We start from the raw sequence: 25,170 nt of genomic DNA on the forward strand, positions 1-25,170 counted from the left end.
AGAGGCGCTGAGTCGGGCGCCCTAAATATTGTGAATTTGAGATAAGAAGTCTAAGAAGAACAGAAGATCATCGTCATCCCCCACTGTTTTCTGCTCCTTTGTTGGTTTTGAATTCTCTAAGTTGCTTGGCTAAACCACTGACTTTGACCTTAACCCTTTTCTAGTTTTGAAACTTCCAAAACTTGGACCAGAATAGTCAAGCGGCTAAAAGCCACGAGTGTTTAAGGATGTGAATTCAGAAGGTTTGATGGGCTGATCGAATACATGTGGAGTAGAATGAATACATGATGAGTGAGGTGGATTACAACTAAAATTCATCCATAACAAATACACATACGCAATTAGCACTAATCCGTTTTCAGAATATTGAGAACAGATAGACCAATCCACTACATCACTTCAGAAATGATCTCGTCTTTCAATTTTGTTTAGCTCATTGTGACTAACACTTTACCCTGTGACTATTCTTTGTACCACTAATTATCTGAGAAAAAATTGCATAGAGGAGAAAAAGAAAAAAAGGTCCAAAATTTTAAAAGCTTTTGTTATTCATGAAATTTTAAAGTGATCAAGGAAACCCTACTTGTCCATGCAATAAAAGACAAGATGGAACGGTGAAGGTAGGGTTTAATTATGAGGTTAACCGCCATCTACTCCAATAAATCTAGGGCACATTAATGGCTTCCAAACTTCCAACAATCCAACTCCAAGCTATTGGTACAGACTTTGCGACCAGCTGGTTGACGAGCCAAAGTGGTCACTGCCTTGTCATTGTATTGACTTCAGAACTAATCGATCGATCAGCTGTCATTACCTATCTTCCAGGCTTGCAGTTAATGCAGAGGCTCATATTATAAGGAGAGAATCTGATTTTGATTAGAACTAATAAATAGGTTATACGTAGGTGAGGCTTCACTCTCAATGGAATCCAATGAACCTACCCCTCTATTTGTTTCCATTTGTAGCATCTTCCTTCAAGGAGTATCATACAGACGAACTAAATGGGATACCATTAATAAATAAAGAGCCGATTTTGATAATTTGAAGGCTGAAGGAGTAAATCTCCGGTGCTCGAGATTTTTTAATAAATTAAACTAATATTTAACCAATTGGCTAGGAATGACATTTAATTCTTCCAATGTTTTGTTGAAATTTACATTTTTGATTAGCTTTTAATTTTTTAATTTTTTCTACGGAAGAATTTAATGTCCATTTCAATTGGTTTGCCGACAAAAAAAATTATTATTTTATTTAGACTAATGTAATATAAATTATAAAAAAGAAGAATTTCACAAATGGTCACTCAACTATAACTCATTCGACACTTTGGTCATTCAACTTTTAAATATATCACTTTGGTCATTTAATTATTATTCTGTCAATCACTTTAGTCACCGAAGGGGTATTTTGTCTCACTTCTCCCATTCATTCCAATTCAGATTTCTTAATTTTTCACAATTGGTTGGTCGAAAATATCTTTGATATTGTGACAAATAAGAAAATTAATGAAGTGACTAAAGTGATTAACATAGTCAAAGTTAAGTGACGAAAGTGATATATTTAAAAAATGAGCGACTAAAGTGTCGAACCGGTCAAAATTAAATGATCATTTGTAACATTCTCTCTTGTAAAAAATTAAAAAACCTAAAAGAATCTCACATCTCCGAGGGTCTAGAGACAAAGTATGTCGCTTTGTCTGAAGTATTGAAGACATACACGCTTTTCAGTCTTCATGCATGGCTTTGCCACTGGCTCGTATCAAATCATATCATATCATCTGCAAAGGGAGAAGAATCCATGTAGTACAGCGCAGCTCCACCAGTGACGATAAGACAGTGAAAAGGTCACTTGGATCTTCAGTAAATGGCATCGATGCTTCTTCTTCCTTCCTCCTCACCCAGTAACTTCGTTCATTGGGAACCCTCAAAAATGAAGGAAAAAGAACATTGGGAAGGCTCACGCCCAGTCGCTCAAGTAACGCACGCATGATTTGACCACTCGAACCCGTCTCTACTTTACATCATTTCTTTTCGCGCGTCTCGTCCTATACTCCTACCTCCTTAATATAACCAGAAAGATTACCCGCGCTTGGTTAGACAGAGAAAAAACAATCCTACTCTCTCAATCTTAGTTAGACAAAAGCAAACCCTAAAGAGCTGTAGAAGAAAAACTCATCCAATCTCCAAAAACTCCCCACCCCCACCAAAAAATGAAGAGATATAGTGAACTCAGTGGCAGGGCCATAAAAAACTGTACAACAGAGAGCAAAATAGTCATTCCAATTAAGCAAAAACAATGAACTCAACTATATATACAGTATAATATCATTTGGGGGCATAGGCCCAAGCCCGGCCCTGATACTTTCTCATTTAATATAGCAAACATTTTACTGAAAGTAACATCCTGAAAAGGGACGTATGTCAAAATTTCTATGTAAACAAGTTAATGGGGAACCAGAAAAACACCGCCCTAGAGAGAACAAATGAACAATGGTAAAAGAATGAATGTAAAATTTAAACTACAAAAATTTTAAAAAGAAAGGATATGAACAATAACTGAATGTGGCAATATACGATCCCACGTTGCAGTCCCCTGAAACTACGTGAATAGAGTTACAACATCCCTACGGTATCCTCTCACAATCAGAAGTCTAGGCACATTCTCCACCAACAAATCCATGTATTCCATGTAAAAGTATGCTGGGTGGTTGACTGGAGGAGGAGGTAAGCTAACGAGCACGACCGCAGCCATTCTCGAGTATCTGAGTATTGTTGAATTCAACTTCAGAGTAGTGTAAAGAAACTTCTCCACCTGCTGCTCATTCACAACGACCTGTTTCCCATCCGCCATCAGTGGTGTCCCTTGTTTCTTAGCTGTTGACTTCATCTCAGCCAAGTAATCAGCTATCCGCTTTTGAGCAGCATTATAAGCCTCCACAGATTCATCTTGAGGAGCCCCACTGTCTGCTTGCATATCCCACGACTTCATTGTTACAACAATGACTTCTGCATGCATTCGGAGATCATACAGAAACTTCTTCACATCAGCCTTGAGCCCCTCTGCATCAGTATCCTCCTCCGCAATGCAGAAAACTTGAATTTTACAACTTTCAAAGCTTTCCTTAGTGAGGAGGAGCTGAGAGAGAAGAAGCATCAGACCTCCATCTCTTACTATCCAATAGAGATCAATAGTACCATACTGCCTCTGAAACTCATTGGGCCATTCGTCAAGACCTTTGACAATAACTACTGCCTTGTTTGCAACTATGCAATCATTTATTATTTCAACAAAGGTGTTTGGAATTTCTGTTAAGTTTTCGCGACGCCATATTTCAGGATACCGCATCACCACTATGTTTGGCTTGAGATTGCCAAGACCCATTGTCTGGACAATGCCGCGGAAGCCTTCAGACATACTGGGGGCGACAACAATCTCAGCTACACCTTCACAGTGCTTGTACTCAATGTAAGCATCAAGCTGCTTGCAGGCAGCCTTGGCATCTTCAACACATTCATGGTAATCACCGTCTAGAATAGACACAAAGATAGACATTCCCCTGCCCTTCTTCTTCATGCAGTTGGCGAAGTCAGCAAGTTTGGGATGGCAGGGTACATTCTCTGGCAGCTTCCCCCAAGGCCGGCAGAATATCAGGGGGATGGGATACCAATTCTTTGGGTGCACTTGGTTTGCTGCAAGTGAAAAGTTAAGCATGAAAAAGCTCAATAGAGTTGCACAGAAGCATATTCTCAGTGATATATGGTTCCTTGTGCCCCAAAGTGCATATAACCTTGGTGGCTCAAAGCATTCAATAGTAGGTAGAACATTTAAGGATATCTAACTAGAGTCACTATGAAATTACTCAGTTCTACCCATTGCCATATGCTTTGCTAGACCCCATAGGTAATGAAACAAGAAAAATAGGGTACAGAGATGCATGCAGAGGACACGGACATGCAAGGGTACTACATCCATTAGTAGAACAGCAAAATATTTTCATAATTCAAAATCGGAAAAAGTAAAAAAGAATCCCACTAAAATGACCATCACTTATTAGAACTGTAACGTTTAAATGTACACACCTCCTAGCGATCGAAGACTTCGGAGAGCTAGCTGAAAATACGCGCTCTTGAAACCATCACCCCAGTCCCCAGCCTTTCCTTTGATGCTCACATAATAATATATAAGGCTTGCAAGGGCTAGCGACACTATAGTGAATGCCCAAGAGATCAAGAACATAATCACTGCAGCAAAATACACAGCATATAAATATAATCTACAAAGCAAATCAAATTTGAACTGCTTATACACACATAGGTACAAGAACATGAACCACACTATAACAATAGGAGACATTATTTAATCCATCCTAACAGTAATAACAGCAATTAATACTGGGCATGGCCTGTATCTGGTCGCACAAATTACATGGAATCATATTCACCTTCTTTGATGAAATTGTCTATAGAAAGAAAAGGCACAGTAGTGAAAACACAGTACAAAATAAGTCAAAGCATACCTATACATAGTGAAGCTCCAAGAAGAGAGAGGCTCCAATGGTGGAATTTCCACCGAGGACGCCAGCTGGGAGCATCTAGGAGATCCAGAAGGAAGCAAGATAAGTTCACACCGGCATAACACAGAAGGAAAAACATAGTTATAGTTGGTGTGATAAGATCCAGGTTCCCAATTATAACACACGCAATACAAAGGAATGCGGTAAATAAGGTAGCAAAGTGAGGTTCACTCCCATCTGCAACCTTGAAGTAGTTAAGAACTGGTAAGATATCATCATTGGCTATTGCAGCAAGCAGACGGGGAGCACCAGTCAGGCTTTGAAGAGCAGCACCTAAGGTTGAAAGAATTATTCCCACGTAAATGAATGCTGGGAAAGGCCAAGATATAGTAGCCGAAAGTAGCCTGCAACAGAAACCTTGGTTTCAGCAATAAAACAATCAATAAGGTACATAAACTAACTAATATAAAGAGATACTTCTAGTTTTTGAATTTATTGGCAAAAAATTTAATTAGGGAGATGTTATCCTCACTCAAATCATGTTATCATACTCCTCCGATTATCAGTCAAACTTGCATAACTACCCACACCCTGGTGCTTATTCACCATACTGCATCTATTTCTGATCTTAATTTTCTCTCTCCTCAACCTCCTTTTCTCAAATACGCCCATCTCTTCTAAACCATTTTGCTCTGTTGTCAAATCGGGACAGTACATTACATATAGAGTCCAGCTACTTCCCCATTTCAATGGTACTTTGTTCATCATTATTTTGTACTACGAATTTGACTTTTTTTTTTTTTTTGCTTAATCATTTTTTACTTTTATGTAGTTATTGATGTAACTTTGTTTATCATTATTTTGTACTTTAGATTCTGAATTTTCTTAATATTCATAAATATTTACATAATTTCTTTTGTATTCACATACTTTTATAGATATTCATAGATAAACCCTAAACCATTTCTCTCTTTCTATGCCCATAAAGCCTTAAATCAGCATTTTTGCATTTGAAGTTGACAGAAATCAGAGTTTTGAGCAGTATCAACCTCGGGTTTTAATTTGCAGGCTTGGTTTTAATAATATTTTGACTTTTTATTTTTATTTTATAAAATTTATCAGCATCCCAAAAGATCAGAGAAATTGGGGAATAAAAAGAACTATAAAAAACTGCCAACCTGTCAGTCAAAAGCAAATGTCTGGTGGCAAGTCCTCCAAATACTAACACAGAGATCAGGTACATAACAGTAGTTGCAAGAGTTGCAGCCAATGTTCCAATAGGAATTGACCGCTGAGTGTCTTTCAGTGAGGCTGATCGATTTGAACCTGCCATAATTCCTGTCACGGCAGGGAAAAAGAGACCGACCATTGCACTGGAAACAAAAGCAATGAAATAGTTTAGAACCAATTGAAAATGTTCTCACCATCCTGAACCAATACATTTAAAATGTCATCATGCCTAGGAGGAATAGCTTTATTTTAAAAATTATCAGCTTTAAACGATTAATGTATTTGAAAAGTTTCTCCAATTCCTAAGATTCAGAGGAAAATAATGGAAAGAAAGCTAATAAAGAAAAGTACAAACTTTTTCTCAGCATAATAAAAAAAATTATGCTTTTAGAATAAAAAACCTACGAATAATTCTTTTCCTTTCTTAAGAAGAAAAAAAAATTATTTATGAAAAAAAAAAAAGATGAGCAAACAAGATCAATGATCTCTCTCAGAACTATAGGACAAAGAAAATTCTTGAACAAACAAAAGTTACTTCACTGCAGCTAGCAGGTCCAAAATACAAGATTACAGAAGAAAGAGAGTATTCCCTAAAATGAAGAGGAAGTCAAGAATTGCTGCATCCATATATTTAAAGAAAGAGAAATGGATAGGGCAGATATACACATTGAGGCAACTTGGCAAAGGAAAAATACAAATGCCTACATAAATGAATTTAAAAAAAGAAAGAAGGGCAATTATAAGAAGTTGGTCAGAGCCTAAACCCTTGAACCGGAATTTCATCATCAGAAAGTAATTCTGAATCTTTTGTAGAGCCCAAATAGAACAAGGACGTCACCAAAAAAAAAATTGAAGATGGATCGAATCAGTGATTAGAATATTGTCCTACACAAGAATATGAAGAAGCCAACATTCACATATTTATTAAATCAGGCAACAACTATCAAAGTTTGGAATAATGATGCCATGACATACTTGAAGTCCCAGGAGACAGCTCCGTCAGGGTCAGGAACTCCACCGCTAGTAGTCTTCTGATAATCCGATTTCCAGTTATCTTTGAACGTATTAAAACTAAAGCCCGTGACTCCCTCTGCATTAAACAGTGTGGAAATATTATTCAATTAAGGCCACAAAACATAAGCCAATAACTGGTAATACAAACATTTGACTGGATGTAAGTATTACAAAGTCAAGTTACTGAAATGCTATAGGTGACTGTGATGATCTGCTATTCATCTATCTACAAGTCATTTAATTGTCAAGAAACTGGTCCAGATGAAGCCTTTGAGCACTAAAAACACAGTGAAATAATACAAGAGTTTCCAACCAATCAAAGAATCAGCATTTAAATATTTTCTTTATGCATCATACGAGTTTGGATGGAATTCTCGTCCATCTCATTGATTCATCTTTTGTTCCAGAGAGTAATTGTTAGAACAAAAAACAGAGACACTATTATTGGTAGAACCAGATGATAAAGCTCGCTATGGGAGTTCAGAATAGTGATTATAAAGAATGTTATTTACTTGGAAACATGAGAAATACATAGGTGACTAGAAATACTTCTCAACTTTGATAAAGGACCAAAGAGTATAAACAACAATTTGAGTTTCTTTGAAATAACAACTATTGAAATGCAGAAAGAACGCAGCAGCACTCAGACACAACAATCTGACCGCACCACAATAGGATCACAGCACAAGTGTGTGCACAACTACCCGTATGGATCAATCCTACATATTTGTACCTTAAAATTGCATGCAACATTATTCCGTGCAAAACATATGTCTGTGTAGATAACACACACACACACAGTCCTTCTCAATATCCTTACCTTAGCCTTAGGAACAGATTTTCAGTTTTTGACCACTTTTCGACCACATATTTACATCTTAATCGTTCAGTTTTTAGGTCCTAATGTATAGATCACTTCTGCAAATTTTCAGCCAAATTGATGATCGTTAAGGTATCGAACTCGATTAAACCAATGAACGAACCAAATCTGTCGAGCCGGAACCGTTCGTGTTCATTATTGTAAATTGCAGTTTTGAATGTCTTAACAGTCATCAATTTGGCTGAAATTTTGCAAAGATGATCTATACATTAGGACCTAAAAACTGAACGGTTAAGATGTGAATATGTGATCGAAAAGTGGTCAAAAACTTGAAATCCGTTCCTAAGCTAAGGTAAGGACATCCTTAGCCAAGAATGACCGTACATATATATATATATATATATATATATATATATATATATATATATATATATATATATATATATATATATTTTTCATTTATGTATTTGATAAGCATCATTTCCTGAAAGAAAAATATATACTATACTCACTTGTAGGGTAATCCTTCCTTGCCAGAGCAATCCCGATATAGATGCAGAGCATCGACAATAGAACGGGTATGAGGAAAGCAGGTGCAACCTTATTGATTATTTTCACTCCCCCAAACACAATAAAGCACAATAGGATGGTCACAATTATCCCATAGATTTGCAAATCATGCACACTCAGATTTAAAGTCTTTAAGTCATTAACTGTTGTTGTTTCTGTGTTGACAAGATGAAAAAAATTGGTAAGATACAATAAATGACCTAAATACTAATCAAACATGAGAGTAAGTAGAAGACCCAAAAAGATGTATATATTTGCCATGTGCACCAACTGTGCAAAATTTTATATTCAAATTGGCTTGAAAAAAAAAATTGAATATATATCCAAGAATTTTATTGTCAACTGGAACTACGACAAATTTACCACTGAAAAACCCAGCGCCTGGCAGAGCTTTCAAGAAGGTTTCCACAGCTCCCAAGACATAACTAAAACCACAAGAATATGAATTCAAGTTCAGTACTGTTCACTAATCAATAAAAATATATGCATAAAGCAATCAAGAGAATAACATATTCTGCTAGTCTCAACTCCATTGACTTCACAGACACCAAGCATACATATGATTATAATATCATTACATGATCACAATAAAGTTAACAGTGAAAACTCACAGAGCTCCAGCAACAGCATTTCCAAGAAAGAAACATAACCCAATGCTAACTCCAACTTCTGGACCAAGCGCACGACCAATTAGATAGTATGGTCCACCTCCCTACAAAGCAAAGTGAATACAAAGAAGACTTCATCATCTCCTTCTGAAAACTTTATTCAGAGACAGCAGTATAATTCTTGTAATCCATATATTATTTCTTACATACAGTATCAGAGTAACCCTCACATGAAATGCATAAGCTAGTAATATAGTAAGTGTTTTAACATGTAGAGCACAGTTAGACTAGAAGCTACAGAATACAAACCAAATAACAAATTACTCGAATATAGGAATAATTGTTGCCTTCTCTGTAATGTGTCTTTAAGTCTCATAAATATAGAGTACCTTCATAGCACCATTGGTTGCAATGGCACTCAATGATATTCCAGTCAGGAAAGTACATGTGCCACATAATGTAACCACCAACAGTGAATCAGCTATGCCAGCCATACCAACGATCCTGCAATTTTCATACAATCAGAAAACTACGTTATTATTTAATAACTGTTATTTAAAAGTTATATATTTCAAGTTCAAACAATATGTTTCTTTTCACCCACTATTTCCATGTCGATTCATATCCAGCTTTCAAAAAGTTCCACTAGTATTCACATTTAACAAAAACAACCCTCTTGCCAACCCTCACTGGTTGTGTCAATTGACATTATTTTTATAAAAAGGTAACTTTTTTTGTAAAAAAATTACTATACAAAATTAATTGAAATTCAAAAGAGCGAGAGAGAGAGAAAGAGTAAGGGTGTTGGGTGTGCTCAACTACCCAAACATGGTCAGATTCTAATTTTTCATTTAATTTTTAATTTTAATTAAATAAACTAATTCTATAGTTTTGTCCCTTATTATCTTTTTTTATTGTATTGTCAGGCAAAGGGCATTTATTGTCTTTCAAAAACCATCTCAAGCCCCTTTGGCTTAATTAGATCATAATAAGCAAAGTGAGAAATAAACTTTTGAATTTTGGGAACTAAACCGAACTCATCAGAATACACAAAAGAATACATTCTCAAGTACACCAAAGACAATTGACAAGGCATGAGGTATTTAGAAAACCTGTTAATGATTCAAAAAATAATTCGGCCATAGCACCCTTCATACAGGATCAAATACTAAATCAATCATACATTAAAATTATGATAATTCATTACATACTACCTGCAAAAGATTGGAAAGTACAGAACTATAGAAAAGCAAGATTTCTATGTTTTTGTTTTCATTCTTTTATAGAAACAGCAAGTTTATTAAGAAAAGCAAGATGAACAATGAGCATTACCAAGAAAAACGGATGTAGTAGATAATTCCCAATATGTTTTGCAGGCATGGGACAAATACACCCATCAATGTACCCGATTTGACGGCAGTATCCTGCATTAATGCAGCATTGATACAGAATACCATCAGAATTTCAAGACGTGCACTACCAAAATTCAAAAAAGCAGAAAAAGTTATTCAATTTATGGTTACTGTCTACTAGCAGATCTTATTTTACTTGGTTGATTGATTAACCATCATAACCTGTTTTAAACACAGCGGAGTTGATTTGGATGGCTATCCATAAATTTCTTGTTGACAGGAAACTGCAGGACAGAATAATTAATTTCTTGTTTTTAAGGCGGACTTTTGTCTAAGTCTGGCAAATTGTATTCTACTGAGCTTATTTGTTTAAGTCTCTGTTTGTTATAAAAGAAAAAATAATAATTATATTAAACTAGAGACAAAATGGGCCATCCATTATAAAGCAGAATGTATACTTAAAGTCCCTACCTTGATCACAACTTCAATAACTATGGTGACTCATGCTACTAGGAGCTATCATACAGTCTGAAAAATCATCAAGGTAATCTCTAAGTGACTAATAGGATGCTCAATGGACTATCATACCTTCGGTCTTCCATGGGTGATAGCAATATTTTCACCATCTCTAGGACTAGATGGTGCTGCAGCTTGCTCATCTGTCATACTGGAGCAGCAAGAAAACACAAATTCAGCCGGTCAATCACAAAATCAAATACTAAACATAAGTGAATAACTTTCTAATTAAAATCCAAAATCAAACAAATATGAATGAATGGCCAGTTGCAGACATATTTGAAGTGCGGGTTAGATACTCCATACTGAAATTTTTGGAGTATCCACACTTTATAGGAGACAGAGAAAAAAAAAACACAAGACTAAAGAGCAAAAAAAAAAAATTACCTCTTAAGACCAAGAATATTGACAAGAGAATCAAAGCCAAAGAGTTCCAATTTGGATTCTTTCTGGGGGCCGTTGGCTTGCACATGACTAGCAGAGGACCCTTCTTTTATGTTAGAGCCAAGGTTCTCCTCAGAGCTCACTTTTATGTTCCTGCCCATGGTAAATAAACCAATTAGACATGACAGAGATCTTAAGCAGTCATAACCTGTTACTGTATATATGTTGCTTGATCTTCTTTTCATTTAATGAATATTTAATCACCAATCAACAGAAATGTTGCTCGTCTTCCTCTATAAGTCTGACCTAAATTCAAGACGATACTATTGATCTAAGACAAACAATCTGAAACTTCTCAATCATTCAAGTTACTTCGGCACCCTAATTCTCATGTAAGTTCGCATAAATATCCCTATTTGTTAGCATGGGTCAAAGAGATGTGGCCTGTTGGTTATTAGGAATAACGGACACCGTTGAGGTCACAGGTCTAAATCTCAATGGCACCATGGGATGGGGTGGGGATTAAAAAAAAAAAAAAAATAGTAACTGATGTAAAACTAGTAGCACATCGCTTCAATTGTCAGTTCAAAGAAGCAACCCTAAAATACACTTGTTATTAGTTCCACATCCCATTAGCATTTTCTACTTCAATATAGTGTGTAAATCTATCGTATCCAGACGTAAACTCCAAAACGAAACTCATCAGCACATGCATCACTAGTAAAGTCGAACGCATTGGTAATGAATCACACAACATCTCCGCACCGCCAACCGTAACATATCTAAATCAGGCACATCTACTAGAGACACAACTATCACTATAAACTATAAAGCTACCACTAATACATATCAAAACCAGATACAGTTCCAAGCATTATTACTTTGATTTTATTCATATAGCCAGATGAAACTTTCAGCTTAAAATTGTATCCAGAATCCAATAATTTCAATAGTTTCGTCATTAGAATAGCTGAGCTTACTTAAACACCAATTTTATGCATCAAATTCATTGCCAAACTCCAATAAAATCCGAAAATCCTTCAGATAAAGATAGACATACTTGAGCGAGGATTGGTGAGCGGGCTGAGAGGAAGAAGACGAAGACGAAGGATCGATGGACGACATCTCAAGCACGGCACGATCGTCGTCGCCGACCACCGGGCGATACTTGCGGCCCCTCCGGCCTTGGAACTCGTCGTCTCCGCCGGCTTCGACGTCCGCATTGTCCATTTCTGTTCGGATCTAATGGAAAACCAGTTGGAAGAATTGAGATTTGGATCGGCGTCGAAGATCTGGGGGTGAAATGAGGTATATGAGGGGATTAACAATGGCGGTGATCGAGAAAAGGAGAGAGAGAAAGAGAGAGCCGTCGTTGAATTGAAGAAAGGTGGAGACGAAGAAGGAGAAGAGTCCGGGTTTTCTTATTAGGCAAACGCAGGAAAAAGAGAAGAAAAGGAAATGGTGGATTGAGAAGAATGGGACGTCAAAAATTTTGACACCACCGCCCCCACGCGCCTTTTATACGCTCCAATCTCTGCGCTCTTAAAATAAGAATTTCAACCTCTTTTCTCTTTCTTGGATTTTTACTTATTTTTTTTTTTTTACTGTTTTATTGAATGGAAGTGTTTTTTACGGTATTATTTATTTTAATTTCATCAGAACCATGAAAATTAGTTCGAGTTGATATTTCTAGTGCGTGATTAATGAACAAACATACGTAACTAGATATATCTTGACACTCAGATGCATGAGAAAGTACGATGATATTATACATCAGAATTTACTGTATTATTATCGATATTTTATAAACATTCTCAACATTATTTACAAATGATATTCTGATGTTTAGTTTGATAATCATGTATTATTATCGATAATTATAAACATTTTCAATATTATGTAAGGAGCGCACGAGTCTTAACTCAAGTAACACAAGGCCCAAATCGATAGGACTCATGGAAGGCAATAAGGCAGGGATGACTTGCAAAGAAAACAATGGAAAAGGGTTTTAGGAACTTGCATGCATCTGTTAATTTAAAAATTGGATATTTCTTTAATCCGTGAATCTTATCAAGAATCCAAGTAAAGACCTTAGAGCCAATCAACTTTACCAAAGATGGTGCTTTAAGGCTGAGTAGATACGAAGGAACACTAATACACAAATAGATTCAAAGGTTAACAATAGAATGATCGAAAAAAAGAGAGATCTGCACAGAGAAAAAGAGATTGCTACTATTACAATAAACAAATTACAGAGTAGATTTGTTGTCCAGCTCCACTACACATAATTAAGATGATAATGATACAGCTAAACAGGTATACCACAGAGAATCAGAAGTGGGATTTTAGTCTCTGAACTGAAATCAAATAAATTGGAGTTAAAACGAAGGTGAAAACGATAGGCTTCATTCATCTTTTAAGGAGGCTTTCTTTTGCTTCCCATGCCTCTCCTTTAATTTCTCAACTTTTTCATTTCCGTCTAGCTGTTTGCTAACAGATCCCTCTTGAGCACTGCACATCTGGGACTTGATCTTGAACCCAAACTTCTTTGATACGTTTCCCCACGTGCTAGAACCTTTTACCTTACCTAACTTCTCGATCTCCTGTCTCATGTTGGAACACTCCTTCTCAAGCTCGGATACACGCATCCTCATACTATCCATCCCGACCTTCAAAACCTGATTCTCCCTCACAGTGGTCGCCCAACCTCCTCCCTCATTAGACCCCGAAAAGCCAGAGAACCCATTTCTTAACTGCCTTGATCCATCAAGATTGTCTGAAACCAGAAAGCAGCCGGCAATTGAAGATCTAAGTTGAAGCTGCTCAAAGAAGAGAACTTGAACAACTATTCTTAACGGTAGCCTCTCATTCTGGGCAGCATGAGTGCAAGCTTCCAAGGAAAGCTTCTGGCAGTCCATCAACCTGCAGAGCTGTTCTCTTTCCGCCTCAGCCAACCATGGGTGCGACTGCAAGTTGAAAGCCAGAGATCATTAAGCCATTTATCATAGTTAATAAGAGTGCACTTACACGTCTGATTTGTGATTCATTTTTCTCTCAGTGACAACACCTTTTCAGATTGTGGTTAGCATAATTTGTCAGCCAGCAGCATGTTTAAAAACCGTTGCTGTATACACATAAAAGACATAAATCTACCAAGCAGAAAGGGATTGGAGATAAATAATTCTACCTTGGTCACATTAGTTAGTTTTAAGCCTTTCAGGTTGAGACAAATACAAAAACTAGAGGTTCTGTCGACTCTCAGGTCAGGTACAAGTACAATCACAGAGAACAGAAATGAAATGCATGAGAATAACACTTCAAAAGAGTAAAAAAAAAATATTGATAACAATGAATGATTGATACAAAGCGAGTGGACCAGAGGTCCACAACAGAGAGAACCAACAGCAAAAACCAGACCCGTACCTTAATCATATTCATATTGTAATATGAACCAACACAGTTGAAAGTAGAAACACTAACAACGTTGAGAGAATTCATATTTGTAACATATGATGTGATTTTTTATGGCATAATGGATCAGCTTCACAGTTAAAAGATTTTTAAAATGAGAATTAAGAATAATGCATGCTCAAGCTTACCAACAATCAAATGAGTATTACCTTTAAATATATATCTATAGCTCGATAGAGACCATCATCCAAGTGTCTGGCATATTCAGGAACAGCAGCAGCCAAAGCTTGAAACTTGGGGAGCTTCAAATTAACATCAGGAGCAACTTCTGCAAGGTATCCATCAATGAGTTTGGCTACCATTGTGACTGGTGTCAATGAAGGTGACCCAATCAGCTGGCCATCCTCGACCGAACCTGGAGATGCCCCACCTGCAATCTGTTCCATGGCAAGGAAGTGGTCTAATATACGTTGTACACAATCGACATTGTAGAGTGTCTCCATGGAATAAGAGAAGTTCGGCATCAAAAGATCTTCCAGAGTAGCTTGATCAAGCTGCATACCAATCCTTTTCTCGAAATTTGAGATGCAGGATGGGTTGGCTCGAAGAATCATGGCTGTCCGAAGTAGACCAAATAGGAATTTGGTTGGGACTAGACGCTTCTGCAATGGAAGTAGCCGATCCACCTCTTCAAGTAAGAGCTTCTGGTCTTCTTCGGATGGTGGGGAGCCCAAAGATGCTGGTGCAAGACGGGTACTAGACTCACTAGTTCCTTGACGCCGACTTAGCCCAGGAAGATACTTTTTAGCATAAGAAGTGATGGACCCTGCAATAATCTCTTGTTTGATGCCACGAGATTCCATGACGGAAATCAATCTCTGATATAGAGGCAAGCTTATGGTTGACGCATCCTCATACCACCAATCTGAACTTGATTTTTTGGGTCTTGCTCCTGTACTTATCCCATTCCACAGGACACTCCCGCCAGGACTTTGCATGGGGCCTCCATGCTCCTTAACAGGCCACCCAAACAGATTAGGATCAGTAGATGCTTTTGTGGCTAGTGATTCAATGCATCGTTTTGTAATGTTAAGTTCTTCAGCATAAGGGAGAATATCATCACATGTTTGAAGCGCCTTCAGAGAATCTTTCCAATTTCGAAGAACTACTTGATTGAGAAAGGACTCCGTGTGGGTGATTAAATTGCCTTCCCCATACTCTTCAGTCATTTCAAGGTGCTCAGCAGCACATCGGAGGTATACAACATTTGAAGCAGTCAGTTCAAGTTTCACCCCATAGCAGAACTTGGCTACCAATTCGAATGTTTTAGCCCCACCAGGAATATCAGGGAGGTTTATATTGCATGTTTCTTCTCCTTCTTCAGATGCTTCTGAAATCAATCTTTCCATGACCCCACTTCTTGAGAGCAAAGGAAACTGCATCAGAGATAAACGTGTGAAATTGGCAACCAAATAAAAGTTTAATTTCAACTACCAGTATAACATCCTGTATATAAAATAAGGGGAAAAATTCATGAATAGTACCCGAAGTAAGGCCCACTATTAATTTCAGTACACCAATTTCCAAAACATAAACTTTGGTACATCAAATATGAAACCCGACCCAATATACATACACGACGTCAATGACGCCGTTAGTCTTGTGACAGCTGTCACATTTCAAGGGGTAAAATGGTCTCTTCATATTTTTTACTCTGAGCACCCAGTAATCTCTCTTCTCTTATTCTGGGCACCCATCTCTATCTCTCTCTCTCTCTCTCTCTCTCGCGCAAAATAGTGGGCATAGCTAGACATCAAAAGTCTTCTCTGCAAGTGAGCCTTAGCCTCAAAACTCCCAGACATAAAAAAAAAAAAAACCACAGCAATAATATACTCTACAGCCAACGACGCCGTTTTGGGTATGGGACTTCAAGCCGGTTGGACCCTGCCGGGGCTCACCCCCAAGCCCTGCGACACCTGCAAGTCATCGCCGTCGGCCGTCTTCTGCCGCGCCGACTCGGCCTACCTCTGCCTGACCTGCGACTCCAAGATCCACTGCGCCAACAAGCTCGCGTCGCGCCACCAGCGCGTGTGGATGTGCGAGGTCTGCGAGCAAGCTCCGGCCGCCGTCACGTGCAATGCCGACGCCGCCGCCCTCTGCGTCACGTGCGACGCCGACATCCACTCCGCCAATCCGCTCTCGCGTCGCCACGAGCGCGTCCCCGTGGAGCCGTTCCTAGACTCGGCCGAGTCCATCGTCAAATCCACCTCGGCTGCTGGCCTCAACGACGCCGTTTCGCCTCTTAAAAACGAAGACGCCGATTCTCTGCTCATTCCCAACCTGAATTTCAGCGCCAAGTTCATTGATGCTCTCGACATCAAGCCCGGGGATATGTTCTTCCCGGAAATGGAATCGTTATTCGAACTCGATTACCCGAACCCGATCCAAAACTCCAGTTCGGGTATGGATAGCGTGGTTCCGGTTCAACCCGACCCGATTCCACCTCCTCCTGTCGTCAACCAACCCCCTCATGAAAATTGCTTCGACATTGACTTCTGCAGAAACAAGCTCTCTTCCTCCTTCAGTTATCCAGCTCAATCAATCAGCCAAAGCGTAAGTGTTACATCTTCCTTTTGTTTTTCCGGTAAAAATTAACGGAAAACAGTTTGGATTTTCTATACTGATTCTCCAGTTTAATTTTCCGATTTTCAGGTCTCGTCGTCCTCCTTAGAGGTGGGAGTTGTTCCCGACGGAAATTCATTGTCCGAGAAAGAGAGGGGGCTAATGTATGAGACGGGGACCAGCTGGGGGGGACCAGGGGAGTGAGGGAGGGAGAAAGAGAGGGGGCTAAAAAATGAAAAACCAATTTTGCCCTTCATTATGTGTGTAATGGCAGGCGAATTGACGGCGTCATTGACGTCGTGTATGTATATTGGGTCGGGTTTCATATTTGATGTACCAAAGTTTATGTTTTGGAAATTGGTGTACTGAAATTAATAGTGGGCCTTACTTCGGGTACTATTCATGAATTTTTCCCTAAAATAAGAGACCATTTTCTTAGTGAATTGTGTTTGAAAAGTTATTCCAATCCAGTAACTACAAGTGACAAAAATATACCTGTCAAAATGATGTAAATGTAAACATGAAAGGAACAAAACTTACCTTATGAAGATGGAATGACATTTCTCCAACTTCAACAACAACATCACTAGGAAGCCCAGTGGTGCAAAACCTACAATTGCAACAAGAGAAGTTAAAATGTCAGTCAACAAATAAGGGTGAATGAGAGCAACTACACTCAAGCAGTAGCAATTAATGCATCTACAAACTCAATAGGCTCAAATCCATTTCCCTTTTAAGAAATCTGTAAGCACATATTGTGGTTTTTCTATAAATGATCTATGAGCAGGAATAATGTTTCCCACTTGCATACAGAAGGGCCGCTTCTTTATTCTGGATTCTCAAATGGCACGTGAAACCTCGAATTGGGGTTTTTTGCATCACGGAGCTCTGTCTTATCATAAAGACAGGAGCAAGAAGCCAGATCCAATTAGGTAACAAACTTGAATTGCTCTGTTATCCCAATTTTTTACTGGGTATTTCTGAAATCAATCATGAAGCATAGACCTCGTAATGCAAGAGGTATCTACATCATGACTTTAAATTCACAACCTGGGTATAACTTTAAATTCACAACAACCTGGGTATGAGATGCTTCACTAATCACTAGAAAAACAGCAATATATGCTTCCGAATTCAAACATTTGTGCCACAAAGTTTGAAGCAGATTGAAAGTCCATATAATTCAAGCTATGAATTTGATATCTTCATAGTCACAAGTCATAACAAACAGCTCGAATTTTTCCAAACTAATTCCCAACTTAGAAGCTACATAACAAATTCAAGTTTTATAGACGGAAATGAACGAAATAAGAAATTCAGAACTTTGCATTCAAATTACGATAACTACAGAAGTCAGGTTGCTTACCAGGCCTGTCCTTGTCTATGGAACGCATCACTTTTAGATCCCAATTTCATGCAAGCCATTTTAGCAACGAAATCAGTATCCAACTTCAAGACCAAACTTCCAAGGCAGCCAAGCTCAGCAGCTACCTTGAATTCAAGCCGAGAACTCAAATTCACTCCAGGAAATGCCCAAACCAGAGCAGTTTCATAAGCAGAAACAGAAACCCAGAAAGCTATTTCCTTGAAGCCAGACCCAGCCTGAGAAAAAAGCTGAAGAACCAAACACCAATTCCTCAAAACCAAGTCTTTAAGAACCTCGAAACCGCAGAACAATGCAGCTTTTCTTTACTAACTTAACTGCCTCCAAAAAGCTGCAAGAACCCACTAAATCTTCTGCCAAAACTGACCTGAAACGTTACCTGTAGATATAATAGAACAACCTGAACTCCTGAATTCCTCCACAAACCCAGTTCTGAATCCTTGAAAAACCTCTAGAACAACTCCACTAAAGCACACCCACTTCCAAATCTGAAACCCAAAACCCCACAAACCCAGTCCAACCAAAACAAAAAATCCTAATTTACAGAGCAAAACTTAGGTCAACCCCTTTCTTCCTCTGCCCCCAAAACAAAACCACAAGATGCCACTAATTGATTTCAGCACAACCTCTAAACTACCCAGAAATATCCAAAATTAAAACCCATATGAGACACAAGGGACCAAAACCACTGACACCCATTAAAGTAAAAGACCCTCCCCCCTCTATTTTAATGTCCCTCAAAAACCATGATAAAGCAAAGACCCATTTGCCCAAGACCCCAACATGGCCATTATTAATGGCAGCAGCAGCTCTCACACTCCTCCAGACCTACCCTCCACAATTTCGTGGGGTCCTTTGGCTTGGGACACACTCATTGCCATTCTAGAACTTGGTTCCAGAGAAGAAGAATCTTAATCATAAAATAAACCACTGTTAGAGTGCTAGTGCAATTTGAATGGTAAAGGCTCAATCTGTTTTGCCAAAAAATAAAAAAGTTTCAATCTTTATGCAATTAATTAAAGAGAATTTAAGGGTTTAGTAAAACAACATCTATCTGTTTCGTCCAGCCAGGCCATGTGGGAAGCGTTACTTACGCTGGTGGGAAAATAAATAGTTGAAAGGCATTGTATATATCATCAGTGGGATTGGATTGACTCGTTCTGAGAAGAAAAGAAAAAGTTTTGAATTTGATGGTAATGTGTGGATTAAGAGAGGGATAGTCAATTCTGCTGAAATTATTGTCCCATGCAAGAATGGGGGACCGGCCCTCCCTGTATTGATGGAGATATATGCTCCAAAAGGGTCCGTTAGGAGGAGCTTTAATGGAAATTGAAGGCATTTGGAATGTGTATTGCTCCATTTTTTGAGATCTTGATGAAGTGGCTTTAGGGTAGGTCTAATCCTAATCAAAGCAATTTGACCTATCATCAGGGCAACAAAGCAAACTTGCCAATGGCTTAAAGGGGCTACAGCTATCTCCTTGAACCGGCTTTGTTCATCTCATACGTCATTTTTAAGGCCCTTTCCTATTAAAATGATTTGAATCAAACCTGCAAATGGCTAAATAGGCTGCAAGTCCACCTTGTGATTTCCATGAATTAGCTTCGTTCATCTCGTACATCATTTTGAAGGCTATTTCCTACTAAAATGATTTGAATCAAATTTTTTTTTTTTTTTTTGAGTGGAAGACGTCAATAGAACCAACACACACACCCATGCCGCAGACACACGAATCATTGGGTGTTTTAACTAACCCAGGTCCATCAAATCTGCTGGCCACGGGATGGAGCTGAGATTCGAACTCTAGACCTGGGGGTTCCAGACTAGACAGCTCGACCAACACACCACACCACGTGGTTTATTTGAATCAAACTTATTTCTTTGACTTTTAAATTTATGCTATTTGTAAATAACCCAAAAAACAAACAGTTTAATCATTAAATTACATTATATAATAATTTAAAAAAATGAATATCCGAATTTTTCAATTCTATTGATGTCCATCTTAACACATTTTTCATTTTATAAGTTACATAAACCAAACAAATTAATGGTAGAGGTCCATTCCACATAATGCATGAAGCAACTAATTATAAAATCATATTCTTATGACAATGATGCATTGATACCTATTATTGATTAGGTATTGTGACTATTCTTATCATGTAACCATGTGTATCAGTGTATGCCCTCGCACCATGTCTGTCAAACTCCATAGCAGTTAACCTAATTGATCAAGTTAGGAGAATCCCAGCTCAAAAAGATAGAATATGAAAAAGAATAAAAAATAAAAATGACTACATATAGTATATTCATTTACACTTCCACAGACCGAACAGTTGCTCGAAGTAATATTATTCAATTGAACTGCTGCATGGAAATTTTCCAAAGTATTAAACAATTGTCGTGTAGAAGTGGAGCATAAAAAACCCAAGAATCTCTCTACTACCACTTAAAATATGCTCATCTGATCTATACACTAGAAAAATGAAAGTCATTGCATTCGATCACTCCCAACGGTGAAAAAGAAATAGAGATTGTACGTAAACGTAACTGTCAAGTTTACTCTTAGAGCAAGTTTACCCGTTGAGTCACCAGGTCACCTACTATTCACTGCGTTTTAGTGTTTATTTTCACTCTCTGAGTCACCGGCACAGTTTCTAATAGGACTTGGGTCACCGGGTTAGCTTGCAGGTCACCAGGGTGACCCATAAAGTGACCCAAAGCACGAAATACACTGTGCTTGTGACCTATAAAGTAAAAATACACATAAAAAACAGTGAATAGTAAGTGACCTGGTGACCCACGGGTGGACTTGCTCTTAGCACTTGATTCAAAGTGAAGCTTTATTGGAACAAATGATCTTCTGTATTAATCTGTTAGCATTATCTCTCTATAATATTATGCAAACTCAGCATTCACGCACTCGATGAATCTGGAAGAGCATGATCAGATAAAAGCTTTAAATAAAATCATGCAGCTCGGAGAAATGCAGGTATAATTGCTAAGGTTTCCCAGCATAGGGTGTGTTTGGGCCAAAGATCAGCACCTAAAAGATACAAACCATAGGGGCCCCAATTGAGACCAACTAGCTCAGATTTAATGTATACAGCATACTGGCGTTATATACCCGTAATGTGCACACGTTATTGGTGAAGAGAATGTTAACGTGAAAATTTCTTAGTCATACATTTTCATAGTTTGTACCAAATATGGTACTTGTAAAGACAACAGTTAAATAACTGTCACATAATTCAATTATAAACTCATTGAAACCCAAAGAATTTGACCAACCCGGTTAGAAAGCTAGAGGGCAGTTAAAAGTACAAGTGCATGCTCATGAGTTCATTTTAATGAATGAATTCATCCTTACAAGTCTCCGAACCCTTTAAGGGCTATAAAGCTCTTCCCACACAAATCGAAAATCGTCACTTCATTCAAAAGTCAAAACCTCGCCATGCTTCTGCAAGTACTTGGCCACTTTAACCTCATTTGGAGTTCCCTGGAATCTCCTCATGAAGCAAATAGTCTTGATGTGCGATACCAAACAAACAGCCGCAGACTCCGGTGGATGCCATTCATGCTTATTGTCAGCAACCGAACGTGCACATGCAATGTCCTAAATATGATTCACAACGAATGAGCTAGATTAAAATCCATGAAAACTGTAAATTACTAGGCATAAGTATTAGGATAAAATCAAATCTTACTTACGTTGTCAACCACAAGATGTTCCAGGTTTGGTGATATTCTGGGCAAATCCATCAGTGATTTCCAACAGTAACAAGTTTTGAGTTGTAACTCCAAGCTCTGTAACTTAATAAACGTAGGCGAAAGACACTGATGACACGTTTACTTACTTGGAATAGAAACTAATCATGAATCGGAGACAACTGGAATGAGAAAAGAAAGCAATCGGTATTGATTCCGGATGAGTTGATTCCTAAACTCATCTCCTCCTGCGTAATCAAATTCCTGAGTATTCAGGAATCGATTCCTTATAAAGAGGTGAGACCTACATCCATTCTGATTTTTTCATGTGTTAGTAAACGCATGAATATTTTTACTCCGTAATCATTCCCTCCTATTCCAAGTAAGTAAACATGCCCTGAAATCCAATGCTACCAAGGTCAGGCCAGCAACTAAATCCTGTATTGATGCTTCCAAGAACCTGCACAGATGGCAAAGTACTTCAATAGGTTAATAAGTAAGACTCAAGCAAATTAAATATTGCACATTAAAAGACAAACAATAGCATTTGAAGGAAGATAAAGATGGTCTGCTGAGGCAACGTCTTATTGTATGATTGTATCTTTGTTTTATTTTATTTTTTCAGAGCTTTTGAGCCCTCCCAAACACCGAAAAACAAAAATGCAAACAAGTTATAGCATACTTACCATCGACATATATATAAGCTGAAATCGACATATGTTTAACGTGGGAAATTTCTGTCAAGAGCCTACACACACAATCAGCATGTTCAAAAAGATGGCTATTGAATGGATGGAATACAAATATGTCCGGTATCTTGAAATCAATCTTGACTTTGCTTAGGAATTTTACATTCTTTAAAGAATAGCTCACCAAAAAATCATAACAAATTTCTATCTCGTCAAGATTTAAAACATTAGCATCAATAAAAGTTCTGCAAATACAATTTAAATCACGAGAGCTCAGTACGCTGGTCAAGTTGGAGACTCATTTGCAGCCTTTTTAATTTAGGTGCAGAAATATTAAGATTGAAATCATTACCAGAATATACTCCAATATGTCCATCTATGATCAAATCTTCAAGTGCAGCGCAACAAGAAATCAGCTTCTCCATTGAGTTAGAATTAGGATAGTCAAGAGTAACATGGGGGAACTTGAGATAGGGAAAATCATTTGGGGTGGGGGCATTATTAAATGCCCTACACATATAGGGTGCGGCTTTTGTGTTGGTATTTGAGCTTTTAAGCTAACACCAACTATAATGGGTGATAGGTTTACAAACAAATCACACCACACTGTCACTCCCACTTAAAGAAATGAAACAAGATTAACAAAGCAAATTAAGGATGAGAGAAATTGGAAGACAAGCTACTGCTTCTTATTGATGAACTCTTCAATGAGTTTATTGGATGATTACACAACGTACTAGCTCTTCCCTCATATAGGGACGTTTACAAGACATAGCAGACAAAGCTTTTAATGCATTGTCTATGATACACATCGACTTACTACACCATGCGTCCATGCATATGAAAAAGCAATAAATATGCAATGAAACTTATTCAAACTGAATTGCCTAGCTATATGTATAGCCTGCAATAGCTAAAAGGTAAAAGAAGAAAAATGTGATTGCCATCTAGATGGCCTCCAATCCAACAGTAGCATCATTGATTTGATTTGCAATATTAGCATTTTTTTCCCTCGAATTACTACTATGTATTGTAAAACAATAGTGGTTGTACATCAGATGAAGAACCTGCAGTACCACCACCTGTAAAAGGACCGGTGATGTAGACAGTGGCGGAACTTGAAACTTCTCTTTGAGGGGGCCAAAAATTTTGATACATTTTTTTTTTACAATTGAAATTTACTATAACCACGTGGTGTGGTGTGTTGGTCGAATGGCCTAGTCTGGAACCCCCAGGTCTAGCGTTCGAATCCCAGCTCCATCTCGTGGCCAGCAGATTTGAGGGACCCTTTGGGTTCGTGCGTCTGCGGTGCAGTAGATTAGTCTGGCTTTGCCAGGCTTTCGCCGCAATGTCGGTGCAGGTGTCCTGGCGCTGGGATACCACTGCATGGGTGTGTGAGTTACTAACAACTAACCCGATAAAAAAAAAAAAAAAAAAAAAATTACTATAAAATTCAAATACAAACAAATATTGAATAACAAGGAAGGAAAACTATTTTTTCTTCATTTTCAAAGCCATATATCAAGCATGCATTAATATTATCCTTTAAATGCACTCATTAATTTATATTTTATAGAATTCTATAAGATGCATAAGGCTATTAATTAAGGTAATTATTATAGTTATCTATTTACTGTAATAATTAATGTTAAAAATTCAATTTGAGGGGGCCATAATTGTAAATTTTAGTCAAATAACTTTTAATTAAGATAAAAATACAAGCCTACCAATAAAATAATTTCATTTTCCAAAATAATTGGGGGGGGGGGGGGGTCAGGGCCCACTCCAGCCCCCAAATAGTTCCGCTATTGGATGTAGAAAACTAGAAACAACATCGCAATAAGCCTTGGTGGTTATTTCATGAGTTTCGACATCTCCTTCCTCTACCAAACTGGGCCCAGTTTTTTTTTTTTTTTTCCAGAGCTTTTGAGCCCTCCCTAACATCGAAAAACAAAAATGCAAACAAGTTATAGCGTACTTAGCATCGACATATATATAAGTTGAAATCGACATATGTACGTTTAACGTGGGAAATTTCTGTCAAGAGCCTACGCACACGATCAGCATGTTCAAAAAGATGGCTATTGAATGGATGGAATACAAATTTGCCCCCCGTATCTTGAAATCAATCCTGACTTTGCTTAGGAATTTTACATTCTTTAAAGAATAGCTCACCAAAAAATCATAACAAATGTCTATCTCGTCAAGATTTAAAACACTAGCATCAATAAAAGTTCTGCAAATACAATTTACATCACGAGAGCTCAGTACGTACGCTGGTCAAGTTGGAGACTCATTTGCAGCCTTTTTACTTTAGGTGCAGAAATATTAAGATTGAAATCGTTA

General features: G+C 37.9%; 3 protein-coding genes across 3 annotated transcripts; 1 reads left to right on the forward strand and 2 right to left on the reverse strand.

Moving 5' to 3' along the window:
* Nucleotides 1–2,448: 2,448 nt before the first annotated feature.
* LOC133729162 (cation-chloride cotransporter 1) lies at nt 2,449–12,505 on the reverse strand. The gene is made up of 13 exons (XM_062156648.1): nt 12,068–12,505; nt 11,011–11,160; nt 10,696–10,774; nt 10,088–10,179; nt 9,145–9,259; nt 8,759–8,859; nt 8,511–8,572; nt 8,090–8,302; nt 6,719–6,833; nt 5,692–5,886; nt 4,517–4,917; nt 4,080–4,241; nt 2,449–3,689 (listed from the first exon to the last, which is right to left on the reverse strand). Exons 1-13 carry the CDS (start codon nt 12,235–12,237, stop codon nt 2,599–2,601), a joined length of 2,946 nt encoding a protein of 981 aa, XP_062012632.1. The 5' UTR covers nt 12,238–12,505; the 3' UTR covers nt 2,449–2,598.
* Nucleotides 12,506–13,215: 710 nt separating this feature from the next.
* Nucleotides 13,216–19,540, reverse strand: LOC133729163 (BTB/POZ domain-containing protein At1g30440). Its single transcript, XM_062156649.1, has 4 exons — nt 18,407–19,540; nt 17,581–17,650; nt 14,628–15,854; nt 13,216–13,973 (listed from the first exon to the last, which is right to left on the reverse strand). Exons 1-4 carry the CDS (start codon nt 18,463–18,465, stop codon nt 13,413–13,415), a joined length of 1,917 nt encoding a protein of 638 aa, XP_062012633.1. The 5' UTR covers nt 18,466–19,540; the 3' UTR covers nt 13,216–13,412.
* Nucleotides 15,963–17,439, forward strand: LOC133729164 (zinc finger protein CONSTANS-LIKE 5-like). Its single transcript, XM_062156650.1, has 2 exons — nt 15,963–17,031; nt 17,131–17,439. The coding sequence occupies exons 1-2, from the start codon at nt 16,339–16,341 to the stop codon at nt 17,242–17,244; spliced, it is 807 nt and encodes a 268-aa protein (XP_062012634.1). The 5' UTR covers nt 15,963–16,338; the 3' UTR covers nt 17,245–17,439.
* Nucleotides 19,541–25,170: the final 5,630 nt, after the last annotated feature.

The sequence above is a fragment of the Rosa rugosa genome, chromosome 2 (genome assembly GCF_958449725.1).
Source record: "Rosa rugosa chromosome 2, drRosRugo1.1, whole genome shotgun sequence".
NCBI lineage: Eukaryota > Viridiplantae > Streptophyta > Magnoliopsida > Rosales > Rosaceae > Rosa > Rosa rugosa.

Excerpts from the sequence above, each read along its gene's own strand:
- LOC133729162 (XM_062156648.1), bottom strand. The coding sequence starts at position 12,237 with ATGGACAATGCGGACGTCGAAGCCGGCGGAGACGACGAGTTCCAAGGC. Across the intron at positions 5,887-6,718 it reads GCTGTCTCCTGGGACTTCAA|TGCAATGGTCGGTCTCTTTT; the intron begins GTATGTCATGGC and ends TTTTGTTTCCAG. Across the intron at positions 3,690-4,079 it reads AAGTCTTCGATCGCTAGGAG|CAAACCAAGTGCACCCAAAG; the intron begins GTGTGTACATTT and ends TTTCACTTGCAG.
- LOC133729163 (XM_062156649.1), bottom strand. The coding sequence starts at position 18,465 with ATGGCTTGCATGAAATTGGGATCTAAAAGTGATGCGTTCCATAGACAA. Across the intron at positions 15,855-17,580 it reads TGTCATTCCATCTTCATAAG|TTTCCTTTGCTCTCAAGAAG; the intron begins GTAAGTTTTGTT and ends TCTCTGATGCAG. Across the intron at positions 13,974-14,627 it reads CTATAGATATATATTTAAAG|TCGCACCCATGGTTGGCTGA; the intron begins GTAATACTCATT and ends TTCAACTTGCAG.
- LOC133729164 (XM_062156650.1), top strand. The coding sequence starts at position 16,339 with ATGGGACTTCAAGCCGGTTGGACCCTGCCGGGGCTCACCCCCAAGCCC. Across the intron at positions 17,032-17,130 it reads CTCAATCAATCAGCCAAAGC|GTCTCGTCGTCCTCCTTAGA; the intron begins GTAAGTGTTACA and ends TCCGATTTTCAG.